The sequence below is a fragment of the Parasteatoda tepidariorum genome, chromosome 9 (genome assembly GCF_982258835.1).
Source record: "Parasteatoda tepidariorum strain Cologne lab strain chromosome 9, Ptep-v5.0, whole genome shotgun sequence".
NCBI classification, from domain to species: domain Eukaryota; kingdom Metazoa; phylum Arthropoda; class Arachnida; order Araneae; family Theridiidae; genus Parasteatoda; species Parasteatoda tepidariorum.
Window position 1 is genome coordinate 100,698,858 of NC_141763.1, and position 17,411 is coordinate 100,716,268.

General features: G+C 36.2%; 1 protein-coding gene across 8 annotated transcripts in view; it reads right to left on the minus strand.

Annotated features, from left to right (window-relative positions):
* Positions 1–4,835: 4,835 nt before the first annotated feature.
* LOC107454277 (alpha-galactosidase MYORG) overlaps positions 4,836–17,411 on the minus strand; it is a 39,331-nt gene continuing 26,755 nt past the window's right edge. For 3 of the 8 annotated variants that reach the window (XM_016071407.4, XM_016071409.4, XM_016071408.4), the window contains exons 2-3: positions 12,634–12,932; positions 4,836–7,099 (exon numbers count right to left, since the gene is read on the minus strand). In XM_016071407.4, the coding sequence (XP_015926893.3) occupies positions 5,090–7,099; positions 12,634–12,932 (2,309 nt within the window). In that variant the 3' untranslated portion in view covers positions 4,836–5,089. Of the gene's footprint in view, positions 7,100–9,419; positions 9,775–12,622; positions 12,933–17,411 lie in introns of those variants that run through there. The other 5 variants (XM_071187205.2, XM_071187206.2, XM_071187207.2 and 2 more) reach the window with 3 other exon arrangements.

Consider the following 17,411-nt stretch of genomic DNA (forward strand, 5'->3'; position numbering starts at 1 on the left):
CATACTCAAGAGCTATAACACATCTGCAGCAGAACTGAATATGAAGACAAAATTGCAGGATAGGAACACTTTAATTCTCCACTAATCTTCAGATTTCCTGCTATGTTTTAAAAAACTTTATTTGTGAAAACCTTTAGCGTGGCGGACAGCTGGCCGACTTAGGCGGCTAGTTTAAAATAAATCTCTCACGTAATAAAGATTAGCAACTCCAAACAATAGTTTTTTTTGTTCCAATTATAAATGCATTAAAATTTTTTTTTTTAAAAAAAAGTTGATTATTTAATCGCATTTTCCACTTTTTTGTTTGATGGAGTTTCTCAATAAAGGGCTGTTCCAATATGTTTTTGGACTCCCTTATCCTCCATTGTCAGTCAAAATAAACAAATCATGAACCCACTTTTATGCGTATGTAAGCAAAACACAACACATTCCTCCCTAGTTTCAGCTTTCAATGATCTGTTTTAAAGATAAATTCACATAAAAGATGTAACTGCATAGAACAAAATTTGCGTTTAAATTCGTTTTATATAATTTTGAATGGAATATTCTTTAAGAATCTTTTATTTTTTTTACGTGGATGTGTAAGTCTCCTGACTTCAGAAATTATTCGAAGAAATTCGAATTGTCTCTTTCTCGAATTGAAGTATTTTTTGAAATTTTTACACTTGCAATATTTTTGATTTTGAATTTCTAAGAAATTTTGAAAATGAGGGAATTTTAATGTCTTATGTAAGTATAACTTATCTCCCCTTCCCCTTTGCTAGCAAAAATAAGCAAATCACGAATCCCCTTCCCTGCTAGGTACCTAAGCAATATTTTAAACTGCCTTTAAGTGCAGTGAATTACTTTTTTTTTCTTCTCTTAAATGCTTATTTGTAGCGCCTAATGTGTGAAATTTTGTAATATCATTTTTGACAAGGACTTTAAAAACTAGAATAAGATTGCGAACCACTTCTGTATAAGAAAGACTGAAAAACAACATTATTTTCAGAAACTATGCACTATATGCGTCTGGCATGTTTTTAATGCCAATTTTAAAAAAGAAAAATGAAATATAATTATTTTAAATTAGTTTCAAACATGTGCATTTTTTCCCTCACAATTTCAAAAATAAATTTTCATGAAAAAAAATGATGAAAAATTAACGACGAACGAACTGAAATATTGCGCGAAAAAAAAAATGTTTTTTCACAAAAGATATGAAAAATGCTAAATTTTATAAACAAAATAATGAGAATTTAAAAAACAAATATTAAAAATTTAAGGCATTCTCTACCGTTTAGCAATAAAATAAAAGCATTATAATATGAATTTAGTTAAAAATTTAATAATAAAAAATTTGTTTTATTCAAAAACTATTTAACTTTTTTCCTTGTTCCACGATTTATTTTTACAAGAAATGTAAATAGTTTCTCTTTCAGTAAATAGCATTTTTGGGTTATGGTTAATACAGCAGCTCAGAAATATTGAGTCAGCAACTAAGTGACGGTTGTTTTTTTTCATTTTTTTTTAAACATTTTGCATGTATAATGTTTAAGATCATTCGAAAGATCGTGTTTTGTTTGAGAGATTTAAAGTTGAAAAGAATGAGCACTTTCGGCCACTTTTTATTTTTGCTTTTAATCAAGTTTTTAAGTTGCTCGTGACATTCTCTCATGAGGCCATAAAAACTCTTCTTCAACGTACACCTCACGATGATTATATACTAAAGGTGTTTCGTTCAGCTCGTCATGGAGGAAGGTCGTGTTTTTATACCGAGAGATTTTAACGATGTTTATGTGAGATTTAATGTACTTTATTGATTTTATCATCGTAATTTAATCTACCAATGGTTATTTGCTTGTGTGGCGAATTTTGAGACTTTACAGATAATATTGAATCTTCAACGTTTCAAGCCCAAGATGGCGACCTAGGTTTCGCCACGTTGTAACCGTTGTGCTTCGTGTTTCTTCTAATAGAGTGAGTTTTGCTGACTTTTATTATAGATAAATGAATAATAAATGGTTGTGTTCAACTTATTCTTAATTCTGCATAATAAAGAGTGAAATTTGTCCATTGTGATGTTAAATCTGAATGTGTTACCACCCTGTTCTGACGTCACGATATATTTGTTGTTGTTTACAACAAGCGAATTTCTATGATAACAGAATTGTAGTGAACGAATTACACATCCTGTATTCGTGTCCTGATTCTTGATGATTCTATAACTGTGATTCGATTGTGATTCTTGACTCGATTGTGATTCTGCCTAAATTAAGAATGAAAATTGTCCATTGTGCTGGTTAGTCTGAATGTGTTACCACCTTGTTCTGACGTCACGATATATTTATTGTTGTTTACAACAATCGAATTCTATGATAACAGACTTGTAGTGAATGTATTACGCATCCTATGATTCGTGTCCTGATTCTTGATGATTCTATAACTGTGATTCGATTGTGATTCTTGGTGGATACGTGACAGTGATTCTCCTCCTTGTCATATTTATATTCTTGATGTCAACAGTGCTAATTGAATCAGTGTTTACTTTAAGTGGTTGCTATAGTGAGGATAAATTGATAGCTACCATTTGGTTTGCTTACGGGAGTTGAATTTGTGTCCACTTCTTGGAGATGTCCGATAGGGGGGATCAACAACTGGAGGACCCCGAAATGAGAGACTCCCTGTTTATACCAACTATAACTCCTGCCCTGGCTTTACAGAACAAGATTCATTCTGTTCTGCTTAAGAAAAACTGCAGAATCCCTAAGTGTGATAGAGATCTGTTCTTGAATACTTTAACAGAATTAGTGACATTGGTAGCCACCCAAGACACCCAGATTGCACTCTTGAGGGCTAAATTGGATACTTATCGAGAATTGAATGAAACAGTGCTAGATCCACTTATAGGGGACAACGGCAGAAGTAACGAGATTGCTAGTAAATCCTACGCAGAGATTGTTAAGAGAGGTCAGAGACAACCACCTTTCATCAGAAGCCAGGGCAAGGAACATATTGCAATCATTAGGCCGATCGCAGATGAAGGAACGTCAGACAGAACTAAATCCGAATTATTACATGGATTGAATCCAGCCAACATGCGTATTGGCATAAAACGCATTGCTAATATTAACCATGGTGGGGTGTTAACTCAGACCGACACTGCCGAAGATTTGGAGATTTTGTACGAGGAGATGAAGCACCAGAAATTAACTGACCAATTCACCGAGGAGCCACCGAAGTTAAAGAACCCTCTGATGGAATTCCTTTCTCCTCACAGCACATATGGATGATCCACCTACTAGGATTCACCCATCAAAACTTATTTACGTTCCCTACGGTAGATCACTCCCAACAAACGGCGGCCTTGAAATTTTTACTGATGGATCAAGGATGGAGGTTGCCGACTCCGCTACTGATACCACAGAATATAGAACTGGCTTCGGCATTGTTACTAAAATGCACGGTACTTTAATTGAGGCAACCTCCACCAGGATCTCAAACAATAGTAGTGTTTACATGGCAGAATTGGTGGCAATTAATAATGCTTTTCTCTGGCTCTCTAAAAAAGAATATCCAGACGCCACTATCTATACTGATTCGCTTTCCTCGTTGCAAGCCTTACAAAACCCAGTATCAAACTCAAAAATTGTTGAAAACACTAAACAATTATGGTGATCTAATATACTCTGTAATTGGGTTAAAGCTCATATAGGTACTCAAGGCAACGAGGAGGCGGATCGAGCAGCTAAGAAAGCCACCGATCTCTGCCAAATTACCCTTGAGGTCCCAAGCTCCATCGCCCAAATTAAGACTCAGGTTAAATTATATAGCATGAAGCGCTGGGGGCTGGAATGGCGGAGTTCCGAGAAAGGGAGACAGACATTCAAGTTTTTTAAAGACCCGAAATTAAATAGACTACAAGCAAACTTCTATCTCAATCAATTTTTAACAGGCCACGGAGTGTTTGGAGAACACCAATATAAATTATTCCACAAAACTCAAGAATGCAATTACTGTGGTGAATATCAATCTATTGATCATTTGTTAATGAATTGTTCTCAATTCCAGACAATCCGGGGCAATAACTTTAATAATATTGGTCAACATCAATGCTATGCTAACCTGACTTGTAGAAATATCATAAAAAAGATTGTTCATGTTCATGGGCTGTTGCCATGTCCGATGTGTATTTTATGTATTTTATGTTTGTACTGTTTTCTGGATTTTTTTAAAAATTTTAATAAACATTTACCCGTATGCCCTAATTAAGGGCGGGTCGGGGTGAATTCTTCCATTCTCTCTGTGTATGTTTTAACTGAAAGAACCACTTGTGATTTTTATGTGAATTTTGACCTCATACACGCACCTTGTTCTGGCGATCTACTTAAGTTCTATGAAAAATCACGCCAAACGACAAGGGAGTTGGCAGAGAAAATGGAATGCTGTTGTACTGGAACAATCATTTTTTTAAATAAAAAACCGCGGGAACTTTATTTTAACCTTATAAGGGCATGGAAGGATAAGTTATGTTGTCATGGTAACCAAAGAATTAAATTTCAATTTCAGGTAAGCAGCTCAATTGATATTTCCAAAATGAAATTCAAGCTTCTTTAGAAAAGAATTCATGGTTTAACACACTTCAACTATGTCGGGTCACTGAAAAGTTTTGAAGTCAATCTTGTACCGTTTTATACATGATATCAATTAATCCTTTGCTTACTGTTGGTACAACATATGAACCACATGTGATGATACAACATGGTATACAGTAAGCAAAGGGTTAAAATAATATGGCTGACGTTTCAGATAGTTGGAATGTTTGAACGTTTATGACAGAAGCAACAAGTTAAACATTTTGATAGTTGTTATTTTTAATCACATTTGATAAAGTGTATAATTTGTGTCTCCCGACTGATATTATGGGCTTAAACTTGTGATAGAGGTAATGTAGATACAATATGAGAAGAAAACATGATTATAATACATACTATGAATCTTATGCATAGGCACAGGATGATTATGTAGTTATTTTTCACCTCTTTGCACTTAAAAATAAACATTGAACTTCAAACACAAGTGTTTTATCACTGTTACAGACAGACAAGGACTATTGGTTAACGTTTTGATCATCCAGGACAGTAAAATAGGCAATCGTAGTCAATGGAACAGGGTAATTATGAAGCCATTTCCCTCCTCGTCGCACCTCATCATAAACATGGTCTTTCCACCAACCAGCTGGGAGATAAATATCACGTGTTCTTTTACCATCTTCCAAAACAGGCGCTACCATAATTTTATCTCCGACAAGAAACTGGGAATCGCAGATTTGAGCGTATTCTTCTTTTGGAGAAATCCACCATAGGGGTCGCACAAGAGGAGCAGCGGTAGTTGGAAACTGCTCCAACGCCATTTTGTAAATGGGTAACACGAGTTCTTGCCTTACCGCGAATAACTTAAAAGCTGTCTCAATTACTTCACGATCGTAATAACCAGGTGAAACAGTGAACTGAACAATTGGCAAAAATAGAGCCGTTTCCATCCATCGGAGGTATAGTTCTTTGGATGGAATTTCACCTCTACCATCGCCACCAACAGATCCAGGATTCACAAGAGGATATCCCATAATGCTAAGCGTCAGAACTTCCGGTATAATAGATCCAAGACCACTTAAACTATCCCATGAGACTGTTCGAGGTGTAAGTCGCACAAAGCCAGGCAAGCTTTGAGTTAGGAATCCAACTTCTGTTCCGATCAATGAGTTTAACTTAACAGCAAGGGACAAATAATGGCGGAGATACAAATCTGGATTTGTGGAAGACTCGTGGAAGGCGTAGTACCTTGGTAGGTATGTGGTTTGGCCACCAGTGAACACAAACCCATCGATGTCATACTTTCGTTTCAGTTTTAGCAATCTTTCCAACAACCAGTTGGCAGTAGAATTGCTTGTCAGGTCTAACAACCCACATATTTTTCCTCGCCATCTGGTAAGAAGTGGTACGTGCTTCCATTTATCCGTAACGAGGTGATGTCCTTCCGTAGCTTGATCGAATAATCGAGATGGCAAACACACAAATGGATGTATAGTTAGCAAAACGCGAAATCCTTTGTTTCGAAGAATTTTTAAAATTTCCTTTGGGTTCGGAAATGTTGTTTTATTGAAGTCTAAACTTCCTTCTTCCTGTTGCCACCTGCTGTCCAATACAAAAAAACCCAGAAGCCTGGCTGTATGTTCCATAATTTTGTTTGCAAATTGCTGAATAGATTCCTGACTTAGTTCCTGACCGGGGGATTGAATCCAAATCGGGGACATCAGAAACACACCGCTGGAATTATTCTTAAGTAGGGATCGGTAATTCAACATCATATCTTGGTGAAGTACGCGCATATCGTTCCCAGTACATATTGTGTATTTCAAATATATGGGGTCAGTTACTTGGTAGGGAAAGTCTTGATCATTTCTTGACTGTAAACACAAGTGTTTGTCACTTATGGACACATACAGGGGAATGTTGGGATCAGCATGAACCGCAACGCCTTCTGACGACAACCAGTATCGGTCTATAATTCCACCGAACGTTTCTTCAACACCATCTCCTGTTACTAAAGGAAATGACAAATCTCCTGGAGTCTCTTTGAGGGGCCATCGAAGACCCCTTTGGAGACCCATTCCATACCAGTGGGAGTTCTTCAACACAAAACAGTCTCTCAAGAGGGTGTTCGTTTCTAAGCTTTTCCATTGAATGTTGTAGCAACTGTGATTCGAACCGTGGGATATGTTCATGTGTAGCTTTGCCCTGTACTTCCATTCTTCACAAATCTTTGTAGCAGCCTTGGGATGGTGAATATCACACTGGTATGGGTTGAGATCACTTGGAATTCCTCTTCCAAGAACAGCTTCAACGAGTTCTGTTCCATCTTCGTTCAAAAGATGAAGAATTCTGCTTCCTTCGTGAAATTTTATCTTGTTTCCAATCGCTATCTGCCACAGTTGTTGTTGGTACGTGTGCCAGGTGAAAGATACTAGAGTTATGATAAGCGCGAACAGGGTTAAAAGAATCATTCGAAAACGAAACTGCGGATTCTTGCTTTGTTTCATGACAGCTTTCACTTTTGCACTCTGAAAATGGAGAAAAAAAATTATCAATTTAATAACTACACAAACTTAATAATATATTTCAAATGATTTTCAAGCAAAAATCTTTTTAGATTGCACAACAAGTAGATCACAGTCGTTAAGGAGAAAAAATGACTTGTTCTATCCTAATGGAAATAGCTTGCGAATATAATATTGTGTTTCTTTTGAGTATTTTAAGATCCTAGAATCAATTGTAAGACTGGAAGTAACATACTGATAAGCAATATTCAAAAATGGAAATAGTCTACGAATATAATGTTGACTTTCTTCTGAGCATTTTAAGATCCTAAAATCATTTACAATAGAAATGCTTAAAGCAATGTAATGACAAGCCACATTTTCAATAATGAAAATAATCTACGAATGTTATATTGAATTTCTTTTAAGTACTTTAAATCATTTATGATTGAAAAGCTTGAAACAATATAATGGCAAACTACATTTTCAAACTGTTCAGAAGAGAGGATTTTGAGAAAACTCTACGATTTCCTTGAACGCAATACGTTGTTTCTATGTATTGTGTTGTTTTCTTGTGGAAATTCTAGAAACTAGCCAAGCACCTGTCTCGAATCAATACTAAGGAACTGTTTGTTTAAAAATTATCTCCTTTGAAGTAAATTAGGGCTTATCACTAAATTGGCTTAAGCCGTTCAAATTCCAGTTTTTCACAGAAGTGTTATTTAAAGTTGTTTTCTTTTTAATTAAAAAATACATGGCAGTAAAATAAAAATGTAACAATATCATCTAATTTATTTTGAAATTATATTTCAGTAAAAAAAAAGAAAGAACCAATTCAAGTTATATTTTTTCGATAGTATGGCCCGGAGAGCTGTCGAAATTCGGATCCCTTAATCTTATTTATTTCACCAAATCTCATATTTTTTTTTATAGCGAATGAAATTTTTTTACGTGCAATTATAAAATTCGTTTAACAAAAGAAGATTTCATAAAAAAATAAATTTTTATAATTATTTTTTTAATATTTTATTTAACAACAGTCTAAAAAAATGAGAATTGTAAAATATGCAATTTTTTTCATCACTGTAAAGAATGTCATTTTTTATGGCAAACCATAGTGTTTGAACAAAATCGGTCGAGTAGTTCACGTGAAACTTTAACTGTATGACCTTTTGAAAATTCGATTTTTCAGGAATTCGATTCTTTCGAATTTCGTCCGATTTCATTCTTCCAGTTTTATATTTTGGCTAATAAAATTATTTTCTTTAAAAAGAAGATAACATTTTGTCGACTGTAACTAAATGAATAATAAATAATAAATATTACTTTTAAAGATTATTTTTTCTAGGGAATTATCTTTGAATAAACAGCTTTATTTTTTCCATGGAATTATTTTTGGACAAAATAAATTTTATAAAACTTTTCAAATCATTAAAAACTCTCGAGATCGACACAATAAGTAAGATTAACATCGAGGGTTCCACATTCCAACCGCTGTTCTCCCCAAACTATCGGGACCATATTTCCCAGATTGCGACTACTTTTTTGATGGCTGGTTTGGATTTCTAGCCTCATATATTGAGGATTAGAAATCATAATACATAATAAAAGGTATGTTTTTTTAGTGAAAGTACGCTTTTCAGTTTGATTTTGCAACTTGAAATAGCGCCTGCACTCATTGGAGGCCACCCCCATGAACCATTAAGTTTATGTCACAAAACATGAATATCCGATCATTAGATCAAAAGTTATTCAGGGTGTGCTTGGAATTACTAACGTACCAAGTTTCAACCCGAGGTGAATTTTTCAAGTCGTGCTCTCTCTTTTCTAAAAATATGTAAATTAAATAACTCATAAATGCAATAAATGTTTTTCTGTAAAAAAAATTCTATTAATTAAACATGATAACTTTTTTTATTTACCTTTTTATAATTTAATAAAAAAAAATAATTGTTAGTATTTTTTGATTATTTTAATTCACTTTTACTATGTATTTCTCCAGATTTTTGTCGTGAAACAAAATCCATTGAACTCAAATAAAGAAATATTTACATGTTATAAAATTGTCTAAAAAGGTTCCTTGAATGGAACTTTTTTTCCTTTATTGCAATTTTTCATTGTTATTTAAAACTCCGTCTAACGTGGTTTGACAGTTTTACATAGAAAATCATTTTGCAAAGGCATAGAAACAAATTAAAATATTACTTTTATTTAATAAGAAATAAATATTGCATATTTAAGAAATAAATATTGCATAAATGTTGTCCAATCAATTGGCTTCAGAGTCTTAATTGATGTAACGAATCAAAATGAGAGTAAAAAATAATGTATAATTGATCCTTACCCACATTTTCCATGTATAGAATTCTTACAAAACGTACAGATACAACGCTAACGCGTAACGTTTGTAATTACAAGCAGACATTTTAAAAAAAATGAACGGAGCGTAAAGGAAGAATCATATTTCCGGATTGGCTGTTTTTTTGGAGACTCTTCCTTCCGACATACGAAATCAGATTTGCAGAGTCGGTTGTTAAAATATTCGACTCCAACACAGAAGTTCGACTCCAACTTATTCTCAATTGAAAATTTCGAAGAACCCCCACAAATTTTTTAATTTTATTTAGAATGTAGAAAATTGCGTCGAGTTCTCTGCTTTAGCTTATCGCTCTGTTTTTCCATTAATGAATCTTATGATTGAGGCTAGACCGGTAGTAGAAAATTACAGTTAAAGGTTAAAAACGTTTTGCAGCTTGGAAGAATTTGTAGAGCGATTGGAGTTAGGTCCGAAGAATGAAAGACAAGTTCACGATATTGGTAAATGCTGGAATCTGTAGAGATGAGGTAGAAGAGATAAGTAGGTACTTTATTTACGTCGCCCTAGAGCTGCACAATGGGCTATTGGAGAAGGACTGGGAAACATCCTTGAGGGTGATCTGCCATCACAATTTTGATCCGTTGCAGAGCTTTGTTAGCCCGACTACCTCCAAGCAAAATCAACCACTTTACGCTAGAGCAGTTTAACGAGGACCGATAAGGCACACCCTCCGACCCTACACAGACTGAGCCAAGTGGTCAACCACACACACACTGACCACAGCCTGTGATAATTGACTTCGGTGATTTGCTGGGAACCATGTCTTAACGATCAGTCCACTGCGGGACCTGAAGAGATAAGAAATGGCTGTAGTTGTAGTTCATTTACGTCGCACTGAAGCTGCACAATGGGCTATTGGCGTCGGTCTGGAAAACATCCCTAAGGATGATCCGAGAACGAAAAAAATTGGTAAAGTTCTTTACGAGCGTTCTGGAAAGAGGGACATTCTTATAGGAAGTGTTCGTTCGTGTCCACACCTCCGCAATGCTTAATATTATTGTTTAATGGATGCCTTATTGGGCTATTGATTTATTGGAATCTCATACATTTGCAGTCTCATGTGCTGAATTTAGGCTTATAAGCCTTTGTCTTATAGAAGGACAGATAGCAGATAAAGAGAACAACAGCAAGAAGATACATCCAGGGTAACATGGGGATTAGGGTAACCCGTCACCTCCCCGCTTTGCATAGCGTTTGGCGGGCGATACCACTCTGTCAGGGAGGCTCCACTTAATATTATTCATTCAGTAAGTACTAATTCCAATTCATGTACGTATGGTTAGAGTCACAGGAGTTTTTTCCAAAATTGCAATTCTAGTTATAATTTCATATAGCCACTTAATGTAAAAAAAGCGTTCAAAACTGAGCTAAATATAATAGTTATTACATCTACATGTGCAAACTTGTGTGCTTATTACAAAATACGGCATAAAGCGCCATTATCAAGGTGAAAAACAGATAACTTAAGTAAGAGAAGGAAATCACGAGAATAGACTCAGGGTTACGGAGGGATTCGGGCACCCTACTTCCATACTACAGAGCATTTGATGGAACCGCTCAGTCAGGAAGGTAGAAGTAGTTTTACTTATGTCGCACTAGATATGCACATTGAGCTATTGGCGACGGTCGGGGAAACATCTCTGCGGATGATCAGAAGACATGCTGTTACAATTTTGATCCTCTGTAGAGGGTCAGTGCAACGACGTTAGCAGTGCAACGACGCGCGCTGCATTGGACAGATTAACGAAGTTCTGATACCATTCACCCTCGGATCTTTTGCAGACTGATCTAACTGGTCATCCACTGTTGCAGTGACTTCGGTGATTTACCGAGAACAGTTTCTTACGATCCGTGGGACATGCCTCCATCGCGATTCGTAAAGAAAAGCGAAATACATTTAACTTACACCACACAAATAAATATGGTTTTAATCCTGCTCTTTCTAGCCTCAATAACGGTTGATCCAAATTCGGAAATGCTTTTACTTTTGCTCAGTAAAATAATAATATCCGATGCCTTATGTGATTAGATTTTATTTTTTCATATTTTACAAGGATTTATAAGTATATACATAACAGGCATTCATTGTGGAAGATCTTGTATAAAAGAAGTGGTTCTAGGTGTTAAGAAATTATTATTATTCTTTTTAAAAAGAAAACGACAGGAGTTACGCTGTGCATTAAAGAAAAGTTGTTGACGTTGTTGTGAGGTAAATATGAAACAAAGTGACTCTTTGTGTTCTATGGTCAAGATAAAGAAGGGGTTCAAGACGCTGTAAAGTGCATGCAAAATAAATGCCTTGAGAAGCTGTGGTATTCGGTACTTTTATTTACGTAGTACTAGAGCTGCACAATGGGCTATGGGCGACGGTTTGGGAAACATCCCTGAGGATGATCCAGAGACAACATACGTACGTCACATCCTGACGCCTTGACACACCATCCATCTGTCCGCAGATCCTAATTTTGACCTGAACCGGAGCATGATCAATCTCCGATCCAGTACTCCCAGAGATATTGATTTGTTATGGGAACTTGGAGGACTTTGTGACTCCAACAGAGCTAGCTTTCACCGGTCACCGTTTTGGACACTGGAAGTGTTCGTCCGGTGGGATCAAACTCACGACCCCTCGGACATGAACCCAACGTCCTATTAGCCAGGCTGTTTCAGCCTCTCGAGAAGTTGATGCTGTTGTTGTAGTTCATTTACGTCACACTAGAGCTGCACAATGGGCTATTGACGGCGTTCTGGGAAACATCCCTGAGAATGATCCGTAGACGTGCCATCATAATATTGATCCTCTGAAGAGGGGATGGCCCCTACGCTTCGGTAGCCCAATGACCTGCACGCGAAGTTGAGCACTTTACGGTAAAACAGTTTAACGAGGACCAATACTTCACACCCTCGGTCCCTACGCAGAAGGATTCAAGTGGTCATCCACCCGCACATTGACCGCAGCCAGTGATGCTTGACTTCTGTGATCTGCTGGGAACCGTATCTTAACGATCAGTCCTTTGCGAAGTTGGAAGATAGATTATGAAATTAAGTACGAAGTAAGTAAAATAGGAGTTCATGGAGCTGCGAGCTAAATATGTAAAATGATCTAATAATTGAGCACAACAGATTTCATTGATTAAAATTTGTAGTATATTGACTGAAGAGAAACATACATTGAACTTACTGATGCTTGTATGTTTTTCTTGTATTTGTGCCTTCGCCTCTTGCTTTTGGTCGTCGTCCAAGTGACGTTGTCCAAACCGAGTTTGAGGGCAGGTTTGAGGTTGAGTTTCTTCTTCTTTGTTGCAGGTGAAGATGAGGGAGATCCTCCCGGTGTGGTGTTGGTGGAGGAGATGCCAGTAGCAGAAGATTCAATGGACATCATGCTGCTACCCATGGAAGATCTGGTGAAGACCGACTGGGCCCAACTGTCCAGAGAGGACAGGTCATCGTTGCTGGCACGATTTCGCAATTCGATCCTTTCTGTTGAATTAATATATATATGATAGATTAATATATGTTCAATCAAGATATTAATTTTTATACCATTTTATTACTGACAGATTTTCAGCTATTTGAATATTTATTAAAAATACTTATTATCAATAGTCAGCTGCCATAAGTTAATGGACTTAATTCACAACTCAGCAAATCTACCGCAATTTCCAAAATAAACTTCGCACTCTTAAATAAGACCGAATAAGAGTATAAATCTTAACTTATGCTAATCGAATAGGATTTGTCTACCCTTAGGTCTGCACCAACAACAGCGCCAAATAAATTATATATCAAAGTCAGCCGGATCACCTTATCTACCGTGTAGGTTTTAGTAATTTTTCTTTCCATATGGGACGTATATGCTGATTAGTTATTATATTCAAAAAGCCTTTTACAAAAGCGAGTTACGATAATCTGAGTGTCATTGTCAGGTTTAAGATGGGATTGAGCACTGATAGCTGCACATCCTATAGGTGGATCTGTTGGGTAGCGTCTGCGATAAACATGAAATTGAAAGTTAAGGAATAAGCACGTTTTTTTTCGGAACGCTTGATGAATGAAATTATTCCAGATTTGCATCACAAAATTCTGTCCACTCCCAGCCTGGCCACAAGTTTACTTTTACCTATCCATCCACCATTGGAAATATTTTGCTCTAGCACTGTAGTCTTCGCAAACTGGAAAGTACGAACGAATTACGCCCCACAGTGGATTAAGACACGGTTCCCAGTAGAATACCTAAGTCAAGCATCACTGGCTGTGATCAGTAAGCAGGTGGATGACCACTTTGAGCAGCCTGCGTGGGTACCGAGGGTGCGTGGTATCGGTCCTTGGTAAACTGTTCTACAGTAAAGTGCTCCACTTCACTCTCAGGTCAACGGGCAACAAAAGCAGGGGAGCCATCCCCTCTGCAGAGGATCAGCATTTCAGTGGTATGTCTTCGGATCATCCTCAGGGATGTTTCCCAGACCGTCGCCAATAGCCCATTGTGCAGCTCTTGTGTGACGCAAATAAAGTACCTACCTGCGAGCGAATTATTAGTCATCACTAGAATTTTAACCAGGTTGGGCAAGCACACATTAATTAGAAGCGAGGACACAACTCACCATCCAACCATGGGGCAGTTCCTCGACAGGGAGCTCTTGAAGCCAGCTTGGAAATGTTCAGACGATGCCATTCGAAACTAAAAAGTTTAATCTGCTTTCATCGTAAGAGAAGAATGGAGAAGAGGAAAACGGTAGAACAATTTATTGAGGACTGATAGCGCAAATCGAAAGTAGTTTCGAACACTCGAAAGTAGGCGTCCATTTTCAAGACTCATTTTCAGCATGATATAAAGGTGAGTAGTAGTACTTTATTGACGTCATCCTGGAACTGGATAACATCCCTGAGGAGAACTCACATGCTATCACGGTAATCATTAATGAGAACCAATGATCAGTTCAATGTAGGACTGATGTTAAGACCGGCGCAGTCTATAACGTAAATCAGAGTCGGAAGCTTTGATAAATCAGGAATAGATAAATGCTTCTAATCCTAATTCGCATCTGATGGCTTCCACGGTTTTTCTAGTTTTTTCAGCTTTATTTTCGTTTTCTTTTATGAGTTGGTAACTTTACGTTTTCGCCGACCAAGTGGCTGAGTGGTGAGCGTGCCTGACTGAGGAGCCGATGGTTGCGGGTTCGAATCCCGCTCAGGGCATGGATGTTTCTTTCTCTCTCTGTGTGTTCTATGTCCTTTCTTCGGTGTGATTGTGTGAATTAACCCGCCCTATAAACGGGTTTGTGGTTGTATGAAGTGAGCGACGCTAGTCCACCGCCGTGGCTTATCCATAGGTGCACACTAGGTAATGATAAGAGAGTGGCAATTCTGGCATTTCTGAGGCCAATGGGAAATAAATTCAAGTGCCCGCCATTAACCAAAAAACAAAAACTCTGCGTTTTCTTTTTCAAATCTGTTTTGTTTACCTCATGACTGGTGAACTTGAAAATAGGTGCCTATTTTCGAGCTCTTGAAACATGTCGACTTTTTCCCCATTTATGATTTTTGAAGCAAATGAAGTATATATGTTACCGTGAAGAGCCGAAATCAAGAGAATGTCGACTTTCACCGGTGAATCACATAGTCGCTTCGGTGAATGTCCGAAATATGTGTTATGTCCGATTTGATATTAATTTATTCATTGATATTATTATATTTATTGGATATTTTAACACCTGATGAGGATTGATTAGGCGAAACATCAGTGTCCGGAGTACCAGTTAAATGCATACTAGGCAATGTGACTTGACCTTAATAAAATATTGATGCAGGGAATACCGGACAACTAGACCTAGTATATATTTCGGACATTTACCTAAGCAACTATGTGATTGTCGACATTCACCGGCGGAAGTCAACAATCACCCACTTCGGTTATTCGCAGTAACATTGTCAAATAAAATGTGTAGATTTAAGAAATTCTCTTAAAAATAAAGTTTAGAAACCTCCTTCATCCTCCAGCAAAAATGGTATATTATTACTGAAATTTTTTTTTTTTAAATGTAACCCAATAAAGAAATCTAACGAAAGTTTAAAGTTTATTGTTTTTTTGAAAAATTCATTAAAGAAGGAATATTTAACTTTTATGAAATCAAGCATGCTGTAAAATAGTCTTCTTTTTTTGACATATCAAAACTTCTTCTAGTTTTACACTTTTCTACACAAACAACTACTTTATGTTATGTAGAACTAACAACTTGTAGCGGATGCTCAAGAAGCTACCTCTCTCGCCATTTCGGATTTCTTTTAATTTACCACTACAACTATTAAACATCAATTTATATAAGATATGCTAACTCAATTCAATCTTTTGATTATGTTTTGAAGTATTATTATCAGTATTATTTATCGTATTATTTTTTGAAAGTTGACATAGTTGATAAGTTTTTCCCCCACAACCACTTAAAAAAAGTTGAAAAATAAAGGAGCCGTTTAATTATATTAGGAAAAATGGCACACGATCATTTTTAGATATTTCGCTGATTTTTCCAAAAACTTTAACTCAAAAAAGGGTTTTGGGATTTTAAATCAGTCCTTTAAAACAACAAGTTTGTCAGTTTTTATATTTTTAAAGTTTCACTTTATTTTAGTTTAAACAGGTGTAAACCGATTTGGATGATGCTAAAAGGTTCTTCTAACTTTAATAGGATACGCGTTCTTCAAGAAGAAGAAGAAGAAGATCACATATACCCACACTTGTGACCTATGTGACGTTAGTGCCAACGAATTGTTTTATTTTATTTTATAACCGTCGTTGAACAACCGACCCAATTTTTGGGGCTTAGGACCACTAGTGTTCAATTCCGTAATCTTATAATCAATTAGGTTCAACTCGTGTTGAACTTAATACAGAAGACAAGGGAACTCCTGGATCAAGTATTGGGAGAAATTTGCCTTAGTGGATGACTTTTTGATGGAACTAACCCGCATTTGCGTTACATGTAGAGGGCAACCATGAAAATCTCCCATGGTTAGCCTAATGGTAAGGGGACTCTAACCCATGATCCGTCTACCACTGAGGATATTTTACGTTATCACTGTGGTCGGTGCAAGCCGGATGCGGAGTTCGTATCGAATAGCCTTTTCTGGGATTTGAAATCAATGCATCTCATAGGAAGGCTATCCCCTCAGATGATCGTCTGTAAGAAAATGGCCGGGAAATACTCTATTTTTCAGGAAAAACCTGGAAAAAAAACCTGTTTTTTCCATTTAACAGATTTTATCTTAAGATAGAAAACTTATGATGGCAGGAACTAGAGAAATATTTCCTGTAAAATCTATACCTACAATATGTCTGCATATTTGATGACAATGAGTTCGAAAACCGGTCATCTTTTACAAACTAATTTTACAGGCAAGACAAAAAAAAAAAAAAAAAAAAAAAAAAAAAAAAAAAAAAAAAAACGGAATAGTTAAGTATCAGCTTGATATAGTATATAGAGAGCTTTTTTTAGTGCTCAAATCATACTGGACCAAGTAGGTGGTCATGAATTTTTTTTATATCCTAGCTATATATCTACGTCAGCTAAACTTATAAGTGCAAAAATCTCAATTTTTAAAAGTGTGGCGATGACTGGTTGCATTTATAAATCAAAGAATTATAGACATGGAAATAATGACTCTAAGAATCGGAATGACGTTTCTCTTATTACTTCAATAGAGGAAAATGGAAGAGTATAATTAATTAATTAATAGAGGTTTGAAATTTAAAGAAGTTATCCTGTGCGATCTAATAATGTATAGAGAAAAATATTTCAACTCCTGAGAGATGCACTCCCACCAAAAAATCATAATTTTTTCTAAACTATCCCCCAAATAATAATTTGTACGGTTTTTTTTTTGCCATTTCTAATTTTTTGTTCATTTTCCTAAATTTTTATTTAACTTCTAACTTTAAACTTCCAACAGCACTTCTGTGAGTTT